The 22,191-nt window shown below is 38.3% G+C and overlaps 1 protein-coding gene across 3 annotated transcripts in view; it reads left to right on the top strand.

Annotated features, from left to right (window-relative positions):
• LOC136864219 (early endosome antigen 1) overlaps positions 1-22,191 on the top strand; it is a 576,229-nt gene that overhangs the window by 369,869 nt on the left and 184,169 nt on the right. For all 3 annotated transcript variants that reach the window (XM_067140939.2, XM_067140936.2, XM_067140937.2), the window contains one exon: positions 3,156-3,421. In XM_067140939.2, coding sequence (XP_066997040.2) covers positions 3,156-3,421 — 266 coding nt within the window. The remainder of the gene's footprint in view (positions 1-3,155; positions 3,422-22,191) is intronic.

The raw sequence follows: 22,191 nt of genomic DNA, 5'->3' as shown, positions 1-22,191 counted from the left end.
GACCACTCTTCTTTGGTTATGTCAAAAGGGGCGAACGCGGGAACTGCAGGAATCTGCCACTGAAGAGCGAATATCTTTAAAGCTTCAGCAAAGGCTGTTTGCTGCTGTTGTATTTGTTGTACGAAGGCTGTTTGCTGCTATTGGATTTGTTGTAAGATAGCTTCCAGTGGAAAGGGGTTCGACATGTTGAAGAAATAATGTCATAAGCCCTAATTGGCAGGTATACTCCGAGAAAATACCGAACAGAGAACTGCTCTGGAAGTCTGATTGCAAACAGTGTAGTGCCTGAGCAGTGCTGTACTGCACACGTATGCTGTCAGTCTCGTACTGTACTGGTGAAGGCTTGATTTTGCTGTACGAACTTTTCCTCATCACCAGTTTCGTGTTGTGTATTAAGAGAGTTATTTCACACACACACACAAAACAAAATTTTATTAAAGGAGAATTGCAGTGATACAGTATTGCAAAATATGTGCCACTTGCTCATTAAACTCAAAGTCCAGCTTCTGCTGAAGAAAAAGTATTTTCATACAACAGACGGTTTTGTCACATAAACAGATTATTACAACACTTGAGATAAATACAATATTTACATGTTGCCAGTACACAAACTAAATGAAGACTTGCTGAGGGAGAAATGTTGAACAGCAACTGACTTGCAAAGTCAAAGTGCTTATTCAAGAGCTGAAGATTTGAGAATGTAAAGTTTGGAGAGATGTCAGGGGATCTAGAGGTGGAAACTTCACGAGCTAGCTTCAGTCCACCTTTCAGGAAGCTGCTTATACAGAGCATCCTCTGTGCTTCTGAAGTAAGGTGTAACTAGCCGTTGGACGACTGACTCATTCTCTCCCAGCCCACTCGCTTATATAGGGTCTCGAGCGGTGACGTAGAGTGTCAGCTGGTCGCCTGGCCACTCTGCAGGTGAGAACTTAATACAAGCTGCACCGTGTGCAGGATTCTAATACAGGCACCACAACAGCACAGAGAACACGTTTCTGATTGACTATGATTACATCGAGAAGAATAAACTCAGGCCATCTATTGTATTGACTATCTGAACATGTGATTATCTTGGGTTTCAAACAGGTTTTAAATATCGCTGATACTCCCCAACCTTTCTTTCCTGCTCTGTCATTCTGAAGTATGCTATAACCAGGCAAGTTGAAACTCTTCCAAGGGATCAAGTTGTGGAGCCAGATTTCAGTCTGAATGTAAACATCAATTATGTCTGGGATGAGTTCTTTGAGTATGTGGAAATGAGCAGAGAATGAATGAACCTTTAGGTAGGAACTGAACATTAAGCCGAGATTCTTGCTAGAAGCAGATCTCTCACTTAGGAGGAAAGAAGAGGAATAACAACTGTGACAAAGGAAAAATGTTTACTATTATCAGAGGAGAATTTCCCTTCAGTTCTCGCAGCCACCTTACGAAAAATGAATAAATGAGTGAATTAATGTACCTAAGCTAGAATGAACTAACCTAAATGAATTACACAATGTTTAAATAAAATGAAATATGAAACATAGAGATCAAATCAGTGAAGTGAATTGCCCATGTAGTTACTATCTCTGTCCTTTTGTAAGTCATGCAGCCGGATAATGTGCACTTTGCCTCCATTGGGTTTCGTAAGAATGATATCACCATCTGTGGTTCAGCATTTACTTTGATGGAAACATTGATGGCGCCCTTCAGTGTGGAGAGTCTGGTGGATGTGAGATCTTCATGGATGGTAACTTTAGTGTCCTTTAGTCTCTGCTTGTTATACAAGACTTCTTGTTGCGTATGGTATGAACAAAATTTAACAATGATGGACCGAGTTTTCCTTAGAGATTTAGGTCCAACACTGTGACTGATGTCAGTGTTGTTTATGTTTACATTTACGCCTGTGCCTCTGAAGATGTTTGTGGCCAGTTCTTCGGTGTTCTCATGTGAACTCTTCTGCACCTCAAATATTCAAATGTTTTTCCTCCTACTATATTGTTTGAAAGACTCGCTTCTTGCTTTGAATTCTTCCATGAGTACCTGGATTTCTTTATCATGACACCTGAGTTTCCTATTTAAGTATGGTATAAGTTCGAAGTTGATTTGGACAGATTTCTCCAGTTCCTTTATGATAAGTGTGGTCGCTCACTCCGATATTGCCTCTTATAATAATTTTTTCAAGGAAATTATCCAAGCTGAGAGTCTTGTTCGGGATCCTTCTGACAGTCTCTTCCATGAGGTTGGCACTACTGCTCGCATCCTTGCTGTTGTGCTTGATGCTTGTGTTTATTTCCCTGAGATAACCAATCTGGACCCATGGCAGGGAGCCACTTCCCCTTCTAACACAATTGTTCCTTGATTACACACTCCATTTCCACTTTTGAGATTTATTACTGTGAAATAACACTTGCTAATTCACTTGAACTGAGAAGTTGATCTCACGCGCGTGCATCATCTCGCATAACATACATAGCACATAGCAACGGATAGTTGGAGTAGATTTCAGCCAAACGAAGCCCTGCTTTTAGGTCATTGGTTATCAGAAATTCAGGAAATATATCATCAAGAAACCCAGCTTTACCTGGTTTGAGATCATTGATAGTATCTATTTCCAGCTGTTTGAACAATTCTAACTAGGTTGCATGCTCTTGAATAATGAACTATTCTGGAATGACACTGTGCTGTGAAGGCCTTGCTGGAGGGCAGAAGATTGACGCATCACCAGGCTGTGTGTATGAAGAAATCATGAGTAATCATTGTATTGAGTAGAAAACTCAAACACGAGTGAACTTGTAAATAATCATAAATAGTAGCTTAATAAATTTAGTGGTTTGCAAAATGTGCTACCTCTCAGAATATTGATATTAGTTTTAAGGGCCCTAATAACATGCCACACTATGTCTAGATTTTTAACATTATTCAATTGATTATAACAATGATTAGTAAGAAGTTGGAGAATTTTAAATAAAATTGAAAATAATGTAATACTCTGTCCTAGTACTCCCAAGGCAGTGTGTTGTACTAACCTAGCTGCTAAGCCAGAAAACCTGGAGTAGACCTCTGTCGGTTATCTGATTTACATTCTTCCTGATCATCAGGTTGTGTTAGTGTAAAGTTAAATTGTTCTTTATTAAAGAAAATAAGTATTTACTTTAATTTTTTTGTTTTTCCAGGTATCTTTGGAAAGGGACAGTCTAAAAGTATCCCTTAATGATATCAAAGTTGAATCAGATAAATTCAAGTCTTCTTCAGTGCAAGATATCGAAGATCTTCGGTTACAGTTGCAAGCAGTCACTGTGACAAATCAGCAGGTAGATCAGGATTTACAGAGTGCTCAGGATGAAGTGAACACTATCAAAAAAGAGAGAGAGAGCCTAAAGAATGAAATTTTGCAAAAGTCTCAGCTAATTCATGAGTTGGAGCTAATAAAAAAAGCTTGGTATGTGTATATTTATTGTGATGACTTGAAATGAAAATTTATATAATTGTTACATTATTATGTAGTTGAAATGGAGAGGTAGATCTTATGTTAGAAGTTAGTTAACTTGGTCTTTCAATATTCACACAGTAGCATGAATTACATTACATAAGCAGAACAACTTTTGAGTAAGAGAACAACAGAAGAAAGTAAAGGGTTGATTTTCAGTCCTACTACAGCTTGTGATGTTGGCGGCGGCAGAGGCGGCGGTGGTGGTGGATTCTGGACTGGTATTATCCTTTGTGTAGGAAGGTATTTGCATTCCATCAGCATGTTACAACAAAATTCTATATTTGAAAGAGTATCTCTATTTCTGTATATAATAATGTTGCTGTCCTAGAAATCAAGTCATTGTGGAATCCATGTCTAAGGAGCTCATCCTCTTGGTCATTGGTCTCAGAAATTTTGCTAGTTCATATTATATTGTGAATACTATCCGCTTGACACACATTGAAGCCTAGAGGTGGGGCTCGTTAGTCGTAGAATTGGATGGTCTAAAAGTATCACTTGATGATACACAAAAAGAATCGCGCAAATAAAAGTCCTCGTCGTGTCAAAACATAGACGTGGACTGTGAACACCGTTTCTGCCGTCAGTGTTCACAACAAAGAAATAACAAGAGAAGGCTGGAATGAAAATCTATTTAGTACTAGTGGCCTGTGGCAGCAATAGCTGTAAACAAAGACTAAAAATGAAATGATAAAGGGAGCGTGAGTAAAGTTACGGAAAATATACTGAACTCCGAAGAACATTTTAACATTATGAATCTCTTTAACCCAATGGACTCTTATTTAAATACGCCTGCATGTCACACTGACTCAGATTTAAATCCCACTGTAGAAGCTGTTTGTGCAGCACAATGGAAAATATATTGTTTAAACAAAACTATACAAGATATTAACGTGAAATTTTGTCATAAGTTGAACGAATACATGTATTCACCTGAAATGATGTTGTGTGATCAATTAGTTGTGGAGGCCTGGCTTGAAGGTTTTGCTCATCATCACTCTGAGTCACTAGTGATATATACATTTCCTGACTCATTAACACTGTTTACACTCAACAGTTCCTCACACAAATTATCGTCTTCTAATTCCTGGAGATCTTCACTTACACTGTCGTTGGAATCACTATCTAAAACACTGTTAATTGACTTCACTAATTCTTCGTATTCAGAAAAGAGCACGCTGCTAGTTGCCATATTGACTACTGGCTTGAAAGAAATTTTAACTATTTCCGAGTCACACTATACACGTGGTGTGAAAGTCAAACAAGGGGAAACTTCGACATACTCTCGCATCAACCTTCTAGTATACGAAAATCTTAATGCAAGAGCCATCTGTTGCAAACTGAGTGGACTATAGAAAGATATCTGAGCATTGGCAATGTGCGGGCCCAACTTGTCATCCGAGTTGCAGGCCATGTGCGCGCAAGCGGCCTTGCCTTGTCATCCGAGTTCATTGGGTTAGTAAGTAGGCTACAGTTCACTGTAAATGATTGCATTTGACCGTCTTATTCATTGATTATATTTTTTGTGAAATACCCTTCAGTTTTGGGTAATTGATCCTGGTATGCTATAGTTGTATTTGCTTTACGTCTCACCAACACGATGAGGGGATAGGAAAGGGCTAGTAGTGAAAAGCGACCATTTATCTGGAGAAGAAGCGGGAAACTACGGAAAATCACTTTGAGTATTGCTGAGGTGGTAATCGAATCCCCTCTACTCATTTGACCTCCCAAGGCTGAATGGACCCAGTTCCAGTCCTCGTACATACTTTTCAGATTTCGTAGCAGAGCCGGGAATTGAACCTGGGCCTCAGAGGGTGGCAGCTAATCACAGTAACCACCACACCACAGAGGCGTACTGGTGTAGTTATAATTTTAATTTTGACAACCTTTGCAGCTTTAACTCTACTAAATACCACATATAACTGACCATGTCTGAAAAACGCACCGAGATAAGTAAATACCCATTTTGTCAGATTTTGATCCTGTGCTTTAATGGCCACTGTGAAAGCAAGGCATAATGGGAACTGCCTCCTTTTGAATTTGAAATGCAGGTTACTGTCAGTAGACACCAAACCAATCCTAGGTGGAAAATTTATCTCATTTATTGGAAGCACCTGTAAGACTTTTAATTTTATAATTTTGTCATATGGCGCAACAACTTACATTTTGGTGATAACTTGATTTGTAGATGTTGATTCCCATAGGGAACATGAAATATATATCATGAATGAGTAGATTTATAATACTAATATAATGGTCCATTAATGGACATTATAAATTTTCCAGCTATGTCACCCTTGGTTGCCTGCGTTTTGCCCTCGTGTGCTAAGTTGGGTTCATCAGTTAGTATTATGCACACCCACCAAGACACATGGCTAGTGCATACCGTGGAGGCCACTGCATAGGCTACTTGAAGCTACCAGCAGTGCCAATGCACTGTGAGAGACTTTGTCTCATTTCCAAAATTGATGCCTGCCTGGCCATCAGATGATGTAGATGTTGATTCCCATAGGGAACATGAAATATTTATCCTGAATGAGTAGATTTATAAAACCAATATAATGGTCCGTTATTGGACATTATAAAATTTCCAGTTAACTCATTCTTGGTTGCCTGCGTTTCACTCTCGTGTGCTAAGTTGGGCTCATCAGTTGGTACGTAGCACACCCACCAAGACGCATGGCTAGTGCATACCGTGGAGGCCACTGCATAGGCTACTTGAAGCCACCAGCAGTGCATATTTTCAAGGTAAAAGGAAATCATCCTGGTGTTGTTGCAAACAGCCAAGCTCATGGGGAGGAGGAAAATGATGATGGTGAAATTACACTTGAGGAAGTGGAAAGGACGGTAAATAAACTCCATTGTCATAAAGCAGCAGGAATAGATGAAATTAGTCCTGAAATGGTGAAGTATAGTGGGAAGGCAGGGATGAAATGGCTTCATAGAGTAGTAAGATTAGCATGGAGTGTTGGAAAGGTACCTTCAGATTGGACAAAAGCAGTAATTACACCTATCTATAAGCAAGGGAACAGGAAGGATTGCAACAACTATTGAGGTATCTCATTGATTAGTATACCAGGCAAAGTATTCACTGGCATCTTGGAAGGGAGGGTGCGATCAGTAGTTGAGAGGAAGTTGGATGAAAACCAGTGTGGTTTCAGACCACAGACAGGCTGTCAGGATCAGATTTTCAGTATGCGCTAGGTAATTGAAAAATGCTACGAGAGGAATAGGCATTTGTGTTTATGTTTCGTAGATCTAGAGAAAGCAAATGACAGAGTACCGAGGGAAAAGATGTTCGCCATACTGGGGGACTATGGTATTAAAGGTAGATTATTAAAATCAATCAAAGGCATTTATGTTGACAATTGGGCTTCAGTGAGAATTGATGGTAGAATGAGTTCTTGGTTCAGGGTACTTACAGGGGTTAGACAAGGCTGTAATCTTTCACCTTTGCTTTTTGTAGTTTACATGGATCATCTGCTGAAAGGTATAAAATGGCAGGGAGGGATTCAGTTAGGTGAAACTGTAGTAAGCAGTCTGGCCTATGCTGATGACTTGGTCTTAATGGCAGATTGTGCCGAAAGCCTGCAGTCTAATATCTTGGAACTTGAAAATAGGTGCAATGAGTATGGCATGAAAATTAGCCTCTCGAAGTCTAAATTGTCAGTAGGTAAGAAATTCAACAGATTGAATGTCAGATTAGTGATACAATGATAGAACTGGTCGATAATTTCAAGTATTTAGGTTGTGTGTTCTCCCAGCATGGTAATATAGTAAGTGAGATTGAATCAATGTGTCGTAAAGCTAATGCAGTGAGCTCGCAGTTGCGATCAACAGTATTCTGTAAGAAGGAAGTCAGCTCCCAGATGAAACTATCTTTACATCGGTCTGTTTTCAGACCAACTTTGCTTTACGGGAGCAAAAGCTGGATGGACTCAGGATATCTTATTCATAAGTTAGAAGTAACGGACATGAAAGTAGCAAGAATGATTGTTGGTACAAACAGGTGGGAACAGTGGCAGGAGGGTACTCAGAATAAGGAGATAAAGGCTAATTTAGGAATGAACCCTATGGATGAATCTGTACGCATAAACCAGCTTCGGTGGTGGGGTCATGCAAGGCGAATGGAGGAGGATAGGTTACCTAGGAAAATAATGGACTCTGTTATGGAGGGTAAGAGAAGTAGAGGTAGACCAAGACGACGATTGTTAGAGTCAGTTTCTAACGATTTAAAGATAAGAGGTATAGAACTAAATGAGGCCACAACACTAGTTGCAAATCGAGGATTGTGGCGACGTTTAGTAAACTCACAGAGGCGTGCAGACTGAACGCTGAAAGGCATAACAGTCTATAATGATAATGTATGTATGTATGTATGTATGTATGTATGTATGTATGTATGTATGTATGTATGTATGTATGTATGTATGTAGGTCCAATAACGGACCATTATATTGGTTTTACAACTTGATTTCACAGAGGTATCTATTAGACTCACATAGAAAGATCTGCATAGACAACTTTCACAGAGCCCTCTATTGGGCTGGCATAGAAAGATTAGCCAAGACAACGTTCATAGAGCCATCTACCGGCAAACCAGTTAACTACAATGACCTGAGTGTCATATTATTATTCGAATAATCCCCCTGTGGGTGGGGGTGGTAGAATAACACCCACGGTATCGCCTGCCTGTTAGAGAAAACTAGGAAAGGCCATAGTAGGATTCCTGAGTTTTACGGGGAATGAGAAAAGTAAGGGATCAGCAGTCACAACATTTATTATCATATTTTAAGAAATAACAATAAATAGTTGAAATAGTTTGGAAAATAAACAACGGCTAAAAGTTTTAAGATCAAATACTGGGCGTATGTCCTTGAGGCAAATGGCCACCGGCTATGTGCATGATATACATATATAAATAAGCCTATTGTCTTATGAAGCCTGAAAAATTTCAGAATATCTGAAATAGTTACATTGACTTTGAAGGCTGGTCTAGGCCAGACCGATATTAAATTGAATAACATAACTAGATAAATGAACATTAAAGCTATCAAAAATTACAAAGTTTATTTGATTATAAAGCTTGAATTGAATCAGCACTAAATTCTCCATCAGGGAGGTAATAAGTTGGAGAAAAGTTTGCCAAATTTTAAACCGGCAACTATATAGTTCAGCACTGCAGTGCAGTAGAAACATTTTCAAAAGTAAACCAGCTGAATAAAAAAGTTTTTATCCAGAAATAGACATGGCTGGCTAAAGCATTGCATGAAATATTCGTAGGCTAGGTGCACAAGTTGGTGCAGAATGCTAAGTCCAGGCTACCATTAGTACAAATCCGTAGAAAAATAGAAATGCCGGTCAAGCCAGCTGAAAGAGTGTCGAAATTGCACTCGACGAGTCATGTTGCAGTTCTAACAAGCTAGCAGAGCCAAGGTCAACAGCCTGGAAGATGCCCTGTCAGCGAAAAGCCGCCTTCCAGAGCATGCGGCGAAGTATCTGCCTGGAAGATAGTGTAGCATAAAAACTGCCGCTGAAAAGTGGGCATTCCTTAAGTAGCACTGCAGAAGGTTCCAGATACGACATAAAGTAGTGCTTTAAGACTAACGGTAGTAATTACTCAAAAGTACATAAAAACGTTAACAAAGAAATACACAATAGCAGGAGAAAGGAAGTCCAGAAAGAGTATTAATAATTTCCAATTAATTAATAATATATCAAAGGCAGTGGCAAAAACCAGAAATGGCCAATGAAAAAGTAGAAAGGAACAGAAGAATATATCCTCTTTACCAATTAGAAAGGAAGTTGCCGATGATGCAAACAGTCATGTCAATGTGATGCAACCAATCAAAAAGCAAGAAAAAATTAAGAGAAAGAAAATAGGCAAGCAGTATTCATCTAACCTGTGACATGATTGCACGTCGAAGGGAACTTATGTTAAATCAATGAAAAGCTACCAAACCAAAAACAGTTTAGGTAAGAACAACATAACGTAAATTCAAACAAGTAGGTGAGGTACTGAAAGTGAAAATTACCAACAAATCATACGTTCGTGTATGCATGAACAACCTGTCATAAGAGACGACCAAAAGAGGCCCCAGGGACTCTGAATTTCAGAGCTGGGGTTGGCGACCATGAGGCCTTTAGCTGAGTCCTCACATTGCTTACACTTATTTGTGCCAGGCTTCTCACTTTCATCTATCCTATCCAACCTCCCTAGATCAACTCCTGTTCTTTTCCAACCCCGACGGTATTAGGTATCGAGGCCCTTATTAGTGGTCCTTGCTTTTCTTTGGTCGATACCTTCATTTTTTGAAGTGTCAGATCCCTTCAATTTTTTCCTCCCTGTTTAGTGTTATATAAAGGATGGTTGCCGAGTTGCACTTCCTCTTAAAACAATAACCACCACCACTGCCAGCTTATTCAAATTAATTAATATTTTATGCAAATAAAGGATTTAATGAAAGAAATAATATTTTTCTAGTAATCCTGAGATGGAGACCTTTCTTTTGATGTGTAACACAGAGGTGTTGGTGTTGTGGTTTTCTCACAATTTTATGTTACATGTTCAAATTATATATTTAGATGGGAGCCTTTATTCACTTCATCTGTATTCCCTTATTAAATTTTTTTTTTTTCATGTGACTGTCTCTTTTAATCATTGCCATACTTGAATATTCATCTTACAAGGCTTTGAAATTTTCATAAGTAGCCACTGTTACACTGTTAATTGTGCACGAAGGCTGGCATATCTTAATCAGGTTTTTTTGTTGTTGAAAGAACTGCTCGTAAATGTAGGTGGTCCCAAACATAGCTGTAATTCTAACAACAAATAACTTGAGAAGTGGGTATTTGGAAGGGTCAGTGTTTTAAAGAATATCCAGATGAATACAATCTTTGTACTCAAATTTTGCAAAGGTGTTGTTTTTCAGGTAAGCAATTTCGTATTGTAAGTCTAGAATCTGTGTCACCGGGCGGGTTGGCCTTGCGGTTAGAGGCACGCAGCTGTGAGCTTGCATCCGGGAGATAGTGGATTCAAATCCCATTGTCGGCAGCCCTGAAGATGGTTTTACGTGGTTTCCCATTTTCACACCAGGCAAATTTTGGGTCTGAAACTTAATTAAGGCCACAGCCGCTTCCTTCCAACTCCTAGGCCTAGGCCTTTCCTATCCCATCGTTGCCATAAGACCTATCCGTGTCGGTACGACGTAAAACCACTAAGCAAAAAAAAGAATTTGTGTCAAATGGGAAGTATTTTGGCTTTGACAGGCTACTGAGAATTGTTTACCTGAGTGGTTGCTGCATTGTCCTGTTGTCCCATGTACTCAGTATGCTGCATTCCATGGAAATCTCACTTGCACCAGATCAAGAATAAAAATGGCTACAGCTGAAAAAGCTTCCCAATTGGCAGACTATACTCTTTCTTCCACTGTGTCTATAGAAAAAAAATTACAAAGTGCATGAAATCATTTTCAATTTGCTTGAAGTCACCAAATCTTCTGTCTCTAAATTCTGTAACCAAGCTTCCCTGGATGCAGCCTTTACTTATTCTTGATTTAGAAACCTTTGAAAGTGATGTAAGACATGGAAAATGGTGGAACTCGTTTTCTTTCAGTTACATCTTTCAGACATTTATCATCACACGAAACTATCTCAAAGTGTCATACATATGAACGGTGTTTTGATCAGATCCTTGAAATTGACTGTTCAGTTTGTTCAATTTGTTAAGTTGTTTTGAAATGTCTGTAAAGAACACCAAATCAACTAAGCCATCTGACTTCAGTAAAATATGGCAAGTCTTCATGTTCCTCTCCTACAACTGTCAAGAGATTGAAAAGCTTTCAGTTTTTCTGTGATGAAGACTTAATTTTATTATGAACGATGAAATCCATAACATTTTTCATGTTTACTACATGAATGCTTAGTACTTCCAGATGAATAACACAATGAGGAGACATAATTATACGACTATTTTCAGGAATTTCCTACAGTTGTTTTCAGAAATGTCTTAATTTTCCTACACCAGACACTTCTTTTGATCTCGTGTAACTTTAAAGCTTTTCTGTCTTTTGAAAACACTAATTATAACACATATAACACTATAATATACCTGTAAAAATATGTATATTTTTACAAGTATGTTATAGTGCTGTATGTGTTATAAAAATGTGTTTTTACAGGTGTGTTATAGTTTTATCTTCTTCCTCTTCTTCTTCTACTGCTTTTCCCACACTTGCGGGATTGCAGGTGTGAACTGTGTCTCATGTGGACACTGCTCTGTTGTATTAGTCCTGCAGGCAGGTACTTTCAACCTGAAAAGTATTACGAAGTAAATGTTATTTTGGTATGTTGTTTGTGGGTACTCTGTGGAGTAGAAGGTGAGTTTTCAACATCATGGACCCTGTGCTAACATGGGGGAAGCCCAAATGCCTCGAAAGTTTTGGACATTTTTCATTATTTTGCTTATAACTTCTAAACCATGCATTTCTAGCAGAATACACCTATTTACAAAGTTGAGGAGCATTGAATTTCCTTCAAAAGACCCCGTAGTCATCAAGGTACAATGTTTTAAAAATAATACAAATTTCTCAAATTATCAAAAATAGCAGAAAAATGCAGGTTTTTTGCCTTATAACTTTCATTTGTCAACATTTCTATGTAAATTATGGTAGGTGCCCCAAGATTTTAAGACATAGCAACATCAATGAGCCCCCTCGCATACGCAATCCCTTCTTCCCCTCAAAATATACAAACTTACTCTTCCCATTCCAAAAACATTTAAATTCTACATTCACAACCGACTTCGCATGGATGGGGTAAGGGGTGGAAGGTTCGCCGACCAGGTGCCTCATCATAATTTGCAGTTCATTCCTCATTTAGCTAGTTTGTCAGTTTTTACTCTACGTATAACTTGTCCCCATTATCCTGAAACAAGTAGGTAGACCTTTCCTATTTATGAGCATTAAATTTGCTATCATTTGCACTCATTAAACATATTTTCATTTCAAATATTTCCAATATACAGTTCTTCTGAGGAATATCACGATTTTCAAGTTAATGAACCTTTTTGAAAAATACAGGATTTTGCAGTATTAGTTACTTTTATGTTCCAACCTCAGAAGCTTAAACTTCAACCTGTTTTTGTATAGTCAGTGTTCATTAATGATCCTAAAGTCTGATGCCTAATCCTCAATGAAATAATGACAGTTTGAGAACAAAAATCACTGTGTTATAAAATATAGCATGAAAAATTTAAGTAAAATGACTGAAAAATGTTAATAATGAATATATCTGAAGTATGTACAAAAATATACAACAAATGTACATAAAAATATTTAGAAAAAATCTATGATACACACAAAACATTAATTTAATTAAATAAAACACCATTAACCTATCAACAAAATATCATTCTTCTGAAGAATAAAATATCTTTAACCTAATAGATTTTAAATCGTTAACTTAAAAATAAATGTCAGACGTCGTCTGTATGCCTTGACCACTTTGGCACTGATGTCACGTTGTTATCACTGTCATTGTTTTCTTTCTTCCGAGCTATAATTTTGCCGAAGAGTTTGGCCTATTCTTTGCATGCAGTGTCAGTATCTTCTTAACTGAAGTCTGTTTCTGGCAAATTTTCGCATGCGGTACCAACGCAGTTCTTGCAGATGGCAGAGCACCAGAGTCCTGTATTTTTTTTTGTAGCTGCAAGCCCCATTGCTACATCCTGTAGTACATTTGCAGAGTATGATGTTGAGGAGGTGGTCTGGAACAGCATTCATGGTCGTGGTAATGGGGATTACACCTATAAATAAATAAAGAAAATAAGTAAATAAATTCGTATATTTTGGTATAGCACAATGAATTATAAAAAAGTAGAACAATTGTCAAACAACAGTCTGGTATGGTGTAAATTTAACAGTATAACAAATACTATGAACAAGTATAATTCTAACCCCAAGCAGATGGTAACTTTTGTGAGCTCCCTTCACTCCCCAGCCATGTTTGTACTTGGTGGTATGTCCTGTAGGAGTGGTACTTGGCAGCATCTCTTGTAAGTGGCAATCTGGCAAGTTGAAATTTCGGTTCTGCCGCAATATTAGATGAAAATGCTTGGTATCGCAGATCCTCCAAATTAACTGTGTTGATGGTTCCACCGTAAAATTTCACTAGAAACTTCTCTCCTGCTTCAGAAATTTGGTGTGGTGTTGCCTCAGGATCTTTGAAAACACCAACTATTTTTGAGAACCAAGTGTTTTCCTCATAAATCTGTATTACCTTCTTTTTCCCAATTCTGAAGGGTACTGAAGAGTCGTCACATCCACTCGCTGTGTGTGAAGGAAGAGAATATCCTGAGTGCTGACTTTTCAGGAATGGGATGAGTACAAAACCCTCGGGGGTGTTACTTCTCTCACTCTTCTGGAAATAAATATTAATTTTTGAAGAAGCTAATTCTGTCAGTAAAACCAAAAGATGGATGTCTACTCCTTGTTATAGTGACACTATCAAAGTGGCCAGCTTTTGATATACAAGGGCAAATCTAAATGTAAGTTACACTAGCTCGCCGCGAGAGCACGCTGTGTTGCAAATGATTGCACACTGTGTGTCATGACTGTGGCCAATGCGGAGAAAGCTACAGTAACTGCTGACACATCTTGATAGGAAGGTTGGTGTGGTATCCCATCGTGTTGTGTGTGCAGAGCGGGCTAGGCTCAATGGCATGTCACTTGGATGTTTACTCCAAATTGGAGGTGCATGCAGTGATCAGATTTCCATGAGCTAAACGGCTGAATTGCACAGACATTCATAATGAAATCACTGATGTATGTGGTGAGCATGCAATTTCTCGTCCAGGTATTGTAAAGTGGTGTAAGCAATTTGACGCCGAATGCACGGATCTCAAGGACGAATATTGTGAAGGCAGGCCTGCAATGTCCAGTACCATTGGAAATGTTGACTGTGTGGATGGGATCATTAGAGAGAATTGGCGCATAACACTGCAGGAAAGGGCCAACATGCTGAACATTTTGTATGGCAGTGTGTTCTCCATTGTTTACCAGCATTGGATTTCATAAACTTCGTCAAAGAAGGGTCCCACATCTGCCCACCGAAGTTCACAAGGGACAAAGTTTCCAATCATCACTGGCATTTTTGCAGTGGTATTGTGTGGGGGCAATGAGTTTCTGCAGCGAGTCATCACAGGGGATGATACGTGGGTCCAGCACTTCACCCGTGAAACAAAGAGAACATCGATGGAATGGGTGCACACCACATCACCACCACCACGAAAGAAGGCCAAGGTCCAACCTTCAGGAAAGGTAATGGTGACAGTGTTCTTTGACATGGAGGGTTTGGTACACAAGTAATTTATGCCAAAAGGCATGACAGTCAACTCGGCTTTTTATTGTCAAACATTGAACCAGTTGCGTAATGCCCATAAAGAAAAGTGGCAGGGAAAATTGAGCGCCGGTGTGATTTTGTTGCACGAGAATGCAACACCTCACATGGCCCACCACACGTCTGAGCTGCTGTAACGATTCAAGTGGGAGGTATGGCAACATCCTCCATACAGTCCAGGCTTAGCGCCATGCAATTATCATGTGTTTGGTAAGCTGAAAAAAAAGATCTCGGTGGACGACGATTCCGAAACGACTAGGAGGAGAAAGCAGCTGTCTCCAGGTGGTTACATAGCGCTCGAGGTGATTTCTACGCATCCGGAATCGAAAAGTTGGTTGACCGTTCCAAGAAATGTTTACAGTGTCTTGGGGACTATGGGGAAAAGTGAACTTACATAGTATGTCATAGCCGTGTAGCCTATGCGTAGGTGGTTTCATAAATGGCCATATCTTGGAAGTGTAACTTACTTCTTGATTCGCCCTCATAGCAGTTTCGACTATCATGACATTGGCATCTTCTGTTGCTTGCTTCACCTGAATTACCTTGGCTTCCACTTCAGTCATCAGCAGTGTAATGAAGTTTTTCTTGAAGTATCATTGGAGAGAAATTTTCCTTGTGAAATTGTAGTAACAGATGTTGTTTTGGAGAGCACAAACTTTGTTGATGAGTGCAGCAAAGACCGTTGATATCGTTCTTCTGCTTTGGCGCTCTGGTAATTTCTACCAACAGGATACTCATCAGGAACCACCACGGCACTGCTCCCAAAGTGTCTTTGATCATAATCCACGTAATTCTGGCACACCAATTCAAATGCAGCGTCTGTTGGCTTACTCCACACAACCTTATGCAGCAGGTACAAGTCATACATAGAGTGAAAACTGACAAACTAGCTAAATGAAGAAAAAATTAAAATTATGACATGAGGCACCTGGTCAGTGGACCTTCCATCCCACCACCTCCCTCTCCACTCTACCCACGTGAAGATGGCTGCGAGTGTAGAATTTAAATGTTTTTGAAATGGGGAGAGGGGGTGTAAGAATGTACATCTTGTGGCGAAGAGGGGATCGCGTATGCGGGGGGAGGTGAGTGGTCTCATTGATGTTTGCACGTGTTGAAATTTAGGGAAGCTTAACATAATTTACATAGAAATGTTGACAAATGAAAGTTATTTACAAAAACCTGCATTTTGCTGCTATTTTTGATCATTTGAGAAATTTGTTGTATCTTTGAACCCCTGTATCTCGGTAACTATTGCATCAAAAAAATTTTGACCAGTGAAATATGTAGGAAATGTAATACTCTTTAATTTTGTAAATAGGTGTATTCTGCTAAAAAAAAAATACATGGTTTAGATGTTATAAGCGAAAACATGAAAAAAGTCTGAAAATATTGAGGTTTTTTGGCTCCCCCAAGTTAGCCCAGGGTCCTCATGGTTGAAATTCAGATTTTACTCCACAAAGTGGCCACAAACAACATACCAAAATATCATTAACTTTGGAATACCTGCCACTTGGACTAAATGGCCGGATGTCCTTCCCGATGCCAACCCTGTGTGGAGGGATGTAACCACTATTGTGTGTTTCTGTGGTGATTGGTAGTGTGATGTGATATTTGAATATGAAGAGGAGAGTGCTGGGACAAATACAAACATCCAGTCCCTGAGCTAGAAGAATTAATCGGACTGGATTAAAATCCCCAACAAAGCTGGGAAAGGAACCTGGGACCCTCTGAACCAAAGGCCTCAACGCTGACCATTCAGCCAAGGAGTCAGACTTATAGTGTTATATTTAGATTTTTCAACAGACTGAAAAGCTTTAAAATTACATTAAGTCAACTCTGGAATATATAGCTTCCTTCTTAACAAAATTCTGTTTATCTGTTATTACTGTAGCCGTAGGCTTGCATTTGGGAGTTTGTGAATTCAAACCCCATCATTGGTAGCCCTGAGGATGATTTTGTGTGGTTTCCCCATTTTCATTCCAGGTGCTGCACCTTAATTAAGACAATGACCTCTTTTTCCCAGTCCTAGCCCTTACCTCTCCTATTGTTGCAAAAAAAAAAAAGTGCCACTCGCAGAAAATATTTGTAAAAAAGGAAGACACTGCATGGCATAGATAGCATCAGATCCTATTAAATATCCTAGGCTTGATGTTCAATCTGAATCATATAGGGAATACTCAAAGAAATGATGAACAAAACTTTCTCATTTGTTGCAGTTATTTGATCAGTTTCACAACACTGCTAGCTTGTTGCCTTCTTGTTAACGTAATAAAGTATAGATTTATCTCCTAGTAAACAAAATTCAGTTTACATCTTTGCAGCAGGAATTGACGGAAGTATCTTAGCTCCTGAAGTGAGGTATTTCTAGAATGGAATCCATGTTCAAGAAATTATATTCTAGATGTTTAATATTGGTAGATGATTTTGGCACTTGTAAGTCATTGCTGATCTCATATAGATTTCTTTTGACTTAAAAAGTATCATTTATAACATAAAAGTTGACTCTTGGGGAAAGACTTTTACAAACTTAAACAACTCAGGTAATGGGTTTTTATGAAGTAAGTTTCTGTCATCACCACTAGCCATTTTCACCTGCTAATCACTCTCAACTGCAGAATTGATCTTGCACACGTGTGTCACCTAGCATGAGCAGTATGTAGTTGCAGTATGTTGTTGTCAATTGCAGTCACTATTTTATACATTAAACACCAAGTTACTGATGTCTTCTTCAAGAAAGTTACATTATTTTCACCTGTGTGTCTTGCTTCTTCAAATGGTATCACTTCGAAGCATATGTGCTGAAGTTAATATTCTTGGTGTAAAAAGTGAAGGGTGATACTCAGGTAGTCATCGTTTTCTGTTGATGTCCACAAGCCCATTATAACAGCTATGTTATCTGCATTTCAGAGATCACCTTTTACTCTTGATTCTACTTCTCAGTGATGATGATGATGATGATGATGATGATGATGATGATGATGATGATGATGATGATGCTTGTTGTTTAAAGAGGTCTAACATCTGAGTTTATCGCCCCAATTCTACTTCTTCATACAGTTAGGGAAGAATGTTATTTGATATGTGCTGATGAGTCAGCATTTTTCTAGTTTCATGCTGCTGAATCAACTGCTTAAATCCTATATCTCCTGCAGTGCTGAATGGCTGGTTGTCTTCGCATATCATTCAATCTATTTTCCTGATAATTACCTTGTTTTGATTATGTCCCAGTTTAAATTTGGATGTGCCCTCCAGGAAACACGTGAGAGTAGGCTAGCTAGTATACGAGTACTGTCATGTTGATGACTGCGATAACAAGTGCGATAACTTTGAAACCGAATGGACCTGCACAGGTCATTTCTTGACTTGTTATTGGGATGTTCATATAAAAATAACATTATGAACTGAGGAGACATGCGTCTTCAGGTTGCTATTGTTGTGAGATTTTCCTTCCACCAAGCTCGATAGCTGCAGTCGGTTAAGTGCGGCCAGTATACAGTACATGTTATAAACCTCATTTTAGGTCCGTATTGAAAATTTAACAGTTCAACAATGATAAAGGTGTTTTAATTTATTCCACCTATTCAATACTTATATTATCACGTATAGTTGTTACATAATTAAATTCTTAGTTACATGGAACATACCACTTAGTTCAACAATGATAAAGGTGTTTTAATTTATTCCACCTATTCAATACTTATATTATCACGTATAGTTGTTACATAATTAAATTCTTAGTTACATGGGACATGTTTCGCCCTCAATTAAGGGCATCTTCAGCCTAAATACAATAATAAAAAATACAACTAAATTAAAAGTGGACGTTAAATACAATCATCAAAAATACAACTAAAATAAAAAGTGGAAGTTAAAAGTTTAGTCTGTTCTTAAAATTCAGAACAATAAAATTGTGAAAAATGATAAAATAAAAAGATGCTAATGGAAAACTGTCTTATGATTAAACTATAATCTTGTCAGAGACTAAAACTTCTATTAAAATTCGAATTAAAACAGTTCATATAAAATATTGGAAAATCAAAGTGGTAGTAATAAAAAGCCAACGACATGAGGGCGTGTACACAAGCTTAAACTTGATTGTCATGAATACAATCTTTTCAAGGCCGTTGATGAAATTCGTAGTGAGTAAGGCAGAAGCATCTATTGAAAAATTGTAAGAGGCCGTTAGCACCGGTAGGTAATAAAATGGCTGAATCCTTGCCAGAAAATGTCAACAGATGCAGAAATAAGTTTTCTGTAAGAGAAGGAAAAGAAGAAATAAGAAATTGAACGTAAGGAGAGAATTCACTCTTACATAATTTTGAAACAGATGAGGACTTACATGTAAGTGGAAGTTGTTATTTCTTAACTACTGTTGAGTTGGTTGCTGCCCGTCTGTTGGCTCTAAGTCTGGTGTTATAACTGTGCTGCAGAGGCGGTAGCGAACTCGGAGGGGAAGGAATAGGGGAGTGCGGAAGGGAGGAGAGGATGGGTGGAGTCAAATGTGACGAGGCTGACAAAGGGGCGGAGTCAACTGCATTGCTGGGAGTAGGCCTAATATCTGTAGGTATGGGAGGAGTATTAGGGTTTGAAGAATTAAATATATTAGGTATCCTAAATTTATTCGAACTAACTGACTTTAATAATTTCGGCATTAATTCATGTAACATACTTTTATTGTCCGTGGTTTCATTGAGATTCTTTTGCTTATTGTACGTCTGATCTAAATAGATGTATAAACTTTCTAATTCATTCAGCATTCTTCCTTTTTGTATGTTTCTAATTATCGTTAAGTCTTTCTCTATGGATTCAAATCTGTGGCCAGTCTCCCTCATATGCAAACTCATCGCTGAGTATTTCCTATGTTTTTCCGCGTTAACATGTTCCATGTATCTTGTCATAAAATTTCTCCCAGTCTGTCCAACATATGAAAAATTACACTGAGTACATTTAAGTCTGTATACTCCCGATCCTAAATAACGATTCTTACCATAATTAACTTTTTTATGATTAAAGAATATGGACTGGTTAGTATTAGTAGTTTTAAAAGCTATATTAAAATTATGTTTCTTGAATACGCTAGTAATCTGGTGTATAGCTGGATTATTAAAAGTGAATGTAGCATACTCAGTTTTTTTGGTCTTTTCTGGTATCAGATTCGTAGATAATTTGTTCTTAATTTTATTGATTAATTTGTTGATCATTTCTATTTTGAAACCATTTTGTTTAGCGAGGTATCTAATATATTTCAATTCTTTCTTCAAATTCATGGGAGATAGAGGGATTCTAAATGCTCTATAAATTAGACTGTGAAAAGATGCTTGTTTATGTGAACTCGGGTGTAAAGAGGAATTGTTTATAGTTGTAGATGATTGTGTCGGTTTTCTAAATATTTGGAAATCAAAAGTGTTAACCTTACGCGTAACTGTTATATCTAGAAAATTCAATGAGTTATCGACTTCGTCCTCTTTCGTGAATTGGTATGTATTGGTATTGGTGAAGTGGTATGTTCCATGTAACTAAGAATTTAATTATGTAACAACTATACGTGATAATATAAGTATTGAATAGGTGGAATAAATTAAAACACCTTTATCATTGTTGAACAGTATACAGTATTCGGGAGATAGGTTCGAACCCCACTGTCGGCAGCCCTGAAAATGGTTTTCCGTGGTTTCCCATTTTCACACCAGGCAAATGCTGGGGCTGTACCTTAATTAAGGTCACGGCCACTTCCTTCCCACTCCTAGCCCTTCCCTGTCCCGTCGTCGCCATAAGACCTATCTGTGTCGGTGCGACGTAAAGCAACTAGCAAAAAAAAAAAAAGATTTTCCTTCCTGAGAGAAAATCTTTTTATGAACGCAGCAATTGGCACTGTTATGCCTGACAGGATCCAATTAGTAATAGTTTCATGCTCCACCCGTATTAACCAAAACTGGTAGATAATGAAAGGCACCACCAGCTTCTCTCACTTCAAAATAACAACTGACTTGAAATTTTAAAATACACTCACTGGCAAAAAAAAGCGAAACACTACATATTTCAGACAAAACTTAATGTTAGCCCACTTGAAACCTTATATACATTAAATTTTATGACATTACAACAATATGGCAATGTATCTTAACACGTTCAGTACCTGCTTCTGAGCGGGACACTTGAATGCCTGGACCGGCCATTTTCATGCCCGGCCCTCTTGATGTGCATCACTTAATACAATTTACAATTACTCCTAAACTATAAATGTTTGAAAAAAGATACTTTGTGCTTACCTGTAGTAAATATTTAGAGTGTGAATCTGATATCACAGGTTTCAAAATACGTCTAAATTTATACAGCCTATCTGTATTTTCGGCATAATGATTACTGTCACCGAAGTGAAGAAATGAAAGAATATGAAGGAAGCGTATTCGGAACATTGTTTTAGAAAATATCGGAGTATAAAAACCAGGGTCTTTGGTCCAGTACATTTTTATATCACGATTTTGGACTAATCGGTTTCAACTATTGCATGATCGAATTCTTTGTGAAAGGCCGGGGCAGCGCACTTATCACTTGACTCACGTATAGATTGGTATGTTCACACACATACTGATAAAATTCGTCATTCATGAAAATACTCATGTAACTCAAAATATCCTGCTTATTTTCTATTTGAACGTTTATACCTGAATTCTCTGTAAATGGTGGAACGGGTGGACAATGACTAGGATGATATGTATCAGGCACTTCACTTTTCTCTATAGGCCTATCGGATTCGGGAATCGGAATTTCCTCCTCACTCACTTTCACTATCTGAGTCTATTTCAGGAATAAGTTCATCATCAGAATAACCATTGTGAACAATATCTAATAATTAATCTTCCGTAAGAAACTTTGTTTTATAAGCCCTTATACTACACTCGGTAAGAACGACACGCACTGCACTGGAATCTCAAGTAACGTCTTGACGCGCGAGGAAGTGCTGAGATATTCCCGCTAAAACAGCTAAGATAAACATGAGCCCACTCAACGCGAGGGTTATCTCAAAAAGGTCAAACAACTTCCTGCTACAACCAGTAACGCTGACTAAGGTGTAAGAATCCATAGATGACGAATATAAACAGCATTGCTTCGCGCGGAACATTAAACATCTTACGCCGTCCACGGCCCGCAGCATAGGAGCAAGCTTAAACGTCTTACGCCGTCCACGGTCCTCATTGAGTTAATGTGGCATAGTGAACCGCTGCATCCGCCATGCCAATGCACAACTATGGGAAGTAATGCAAGCTAGCCAACTCCAACCGCATGCTAATAATAATAATTTCATGTGGCTATTTCTAGCTTAG

The sequence above is a fragment of the Anabrus simplex genome, chromosome 2 (genome assembly GCF_040414725.1).
Source record: "Anabrus simplex isolate iqAnaSimp1 chromosome 2, ASM4041472v1, whole genome shotgun sequence".
NCBI lineage: Eukaryota > Metazoa > Arthropoda > Insecta > Orthoptera > Tettigoniidae > Anabrus > Anabrus simplex.
The sequence above is the reverse complement of the archived record's forward strand: the minus strand, read 5'-3'. Positions and strand labels throughout refer to the sequence as shown.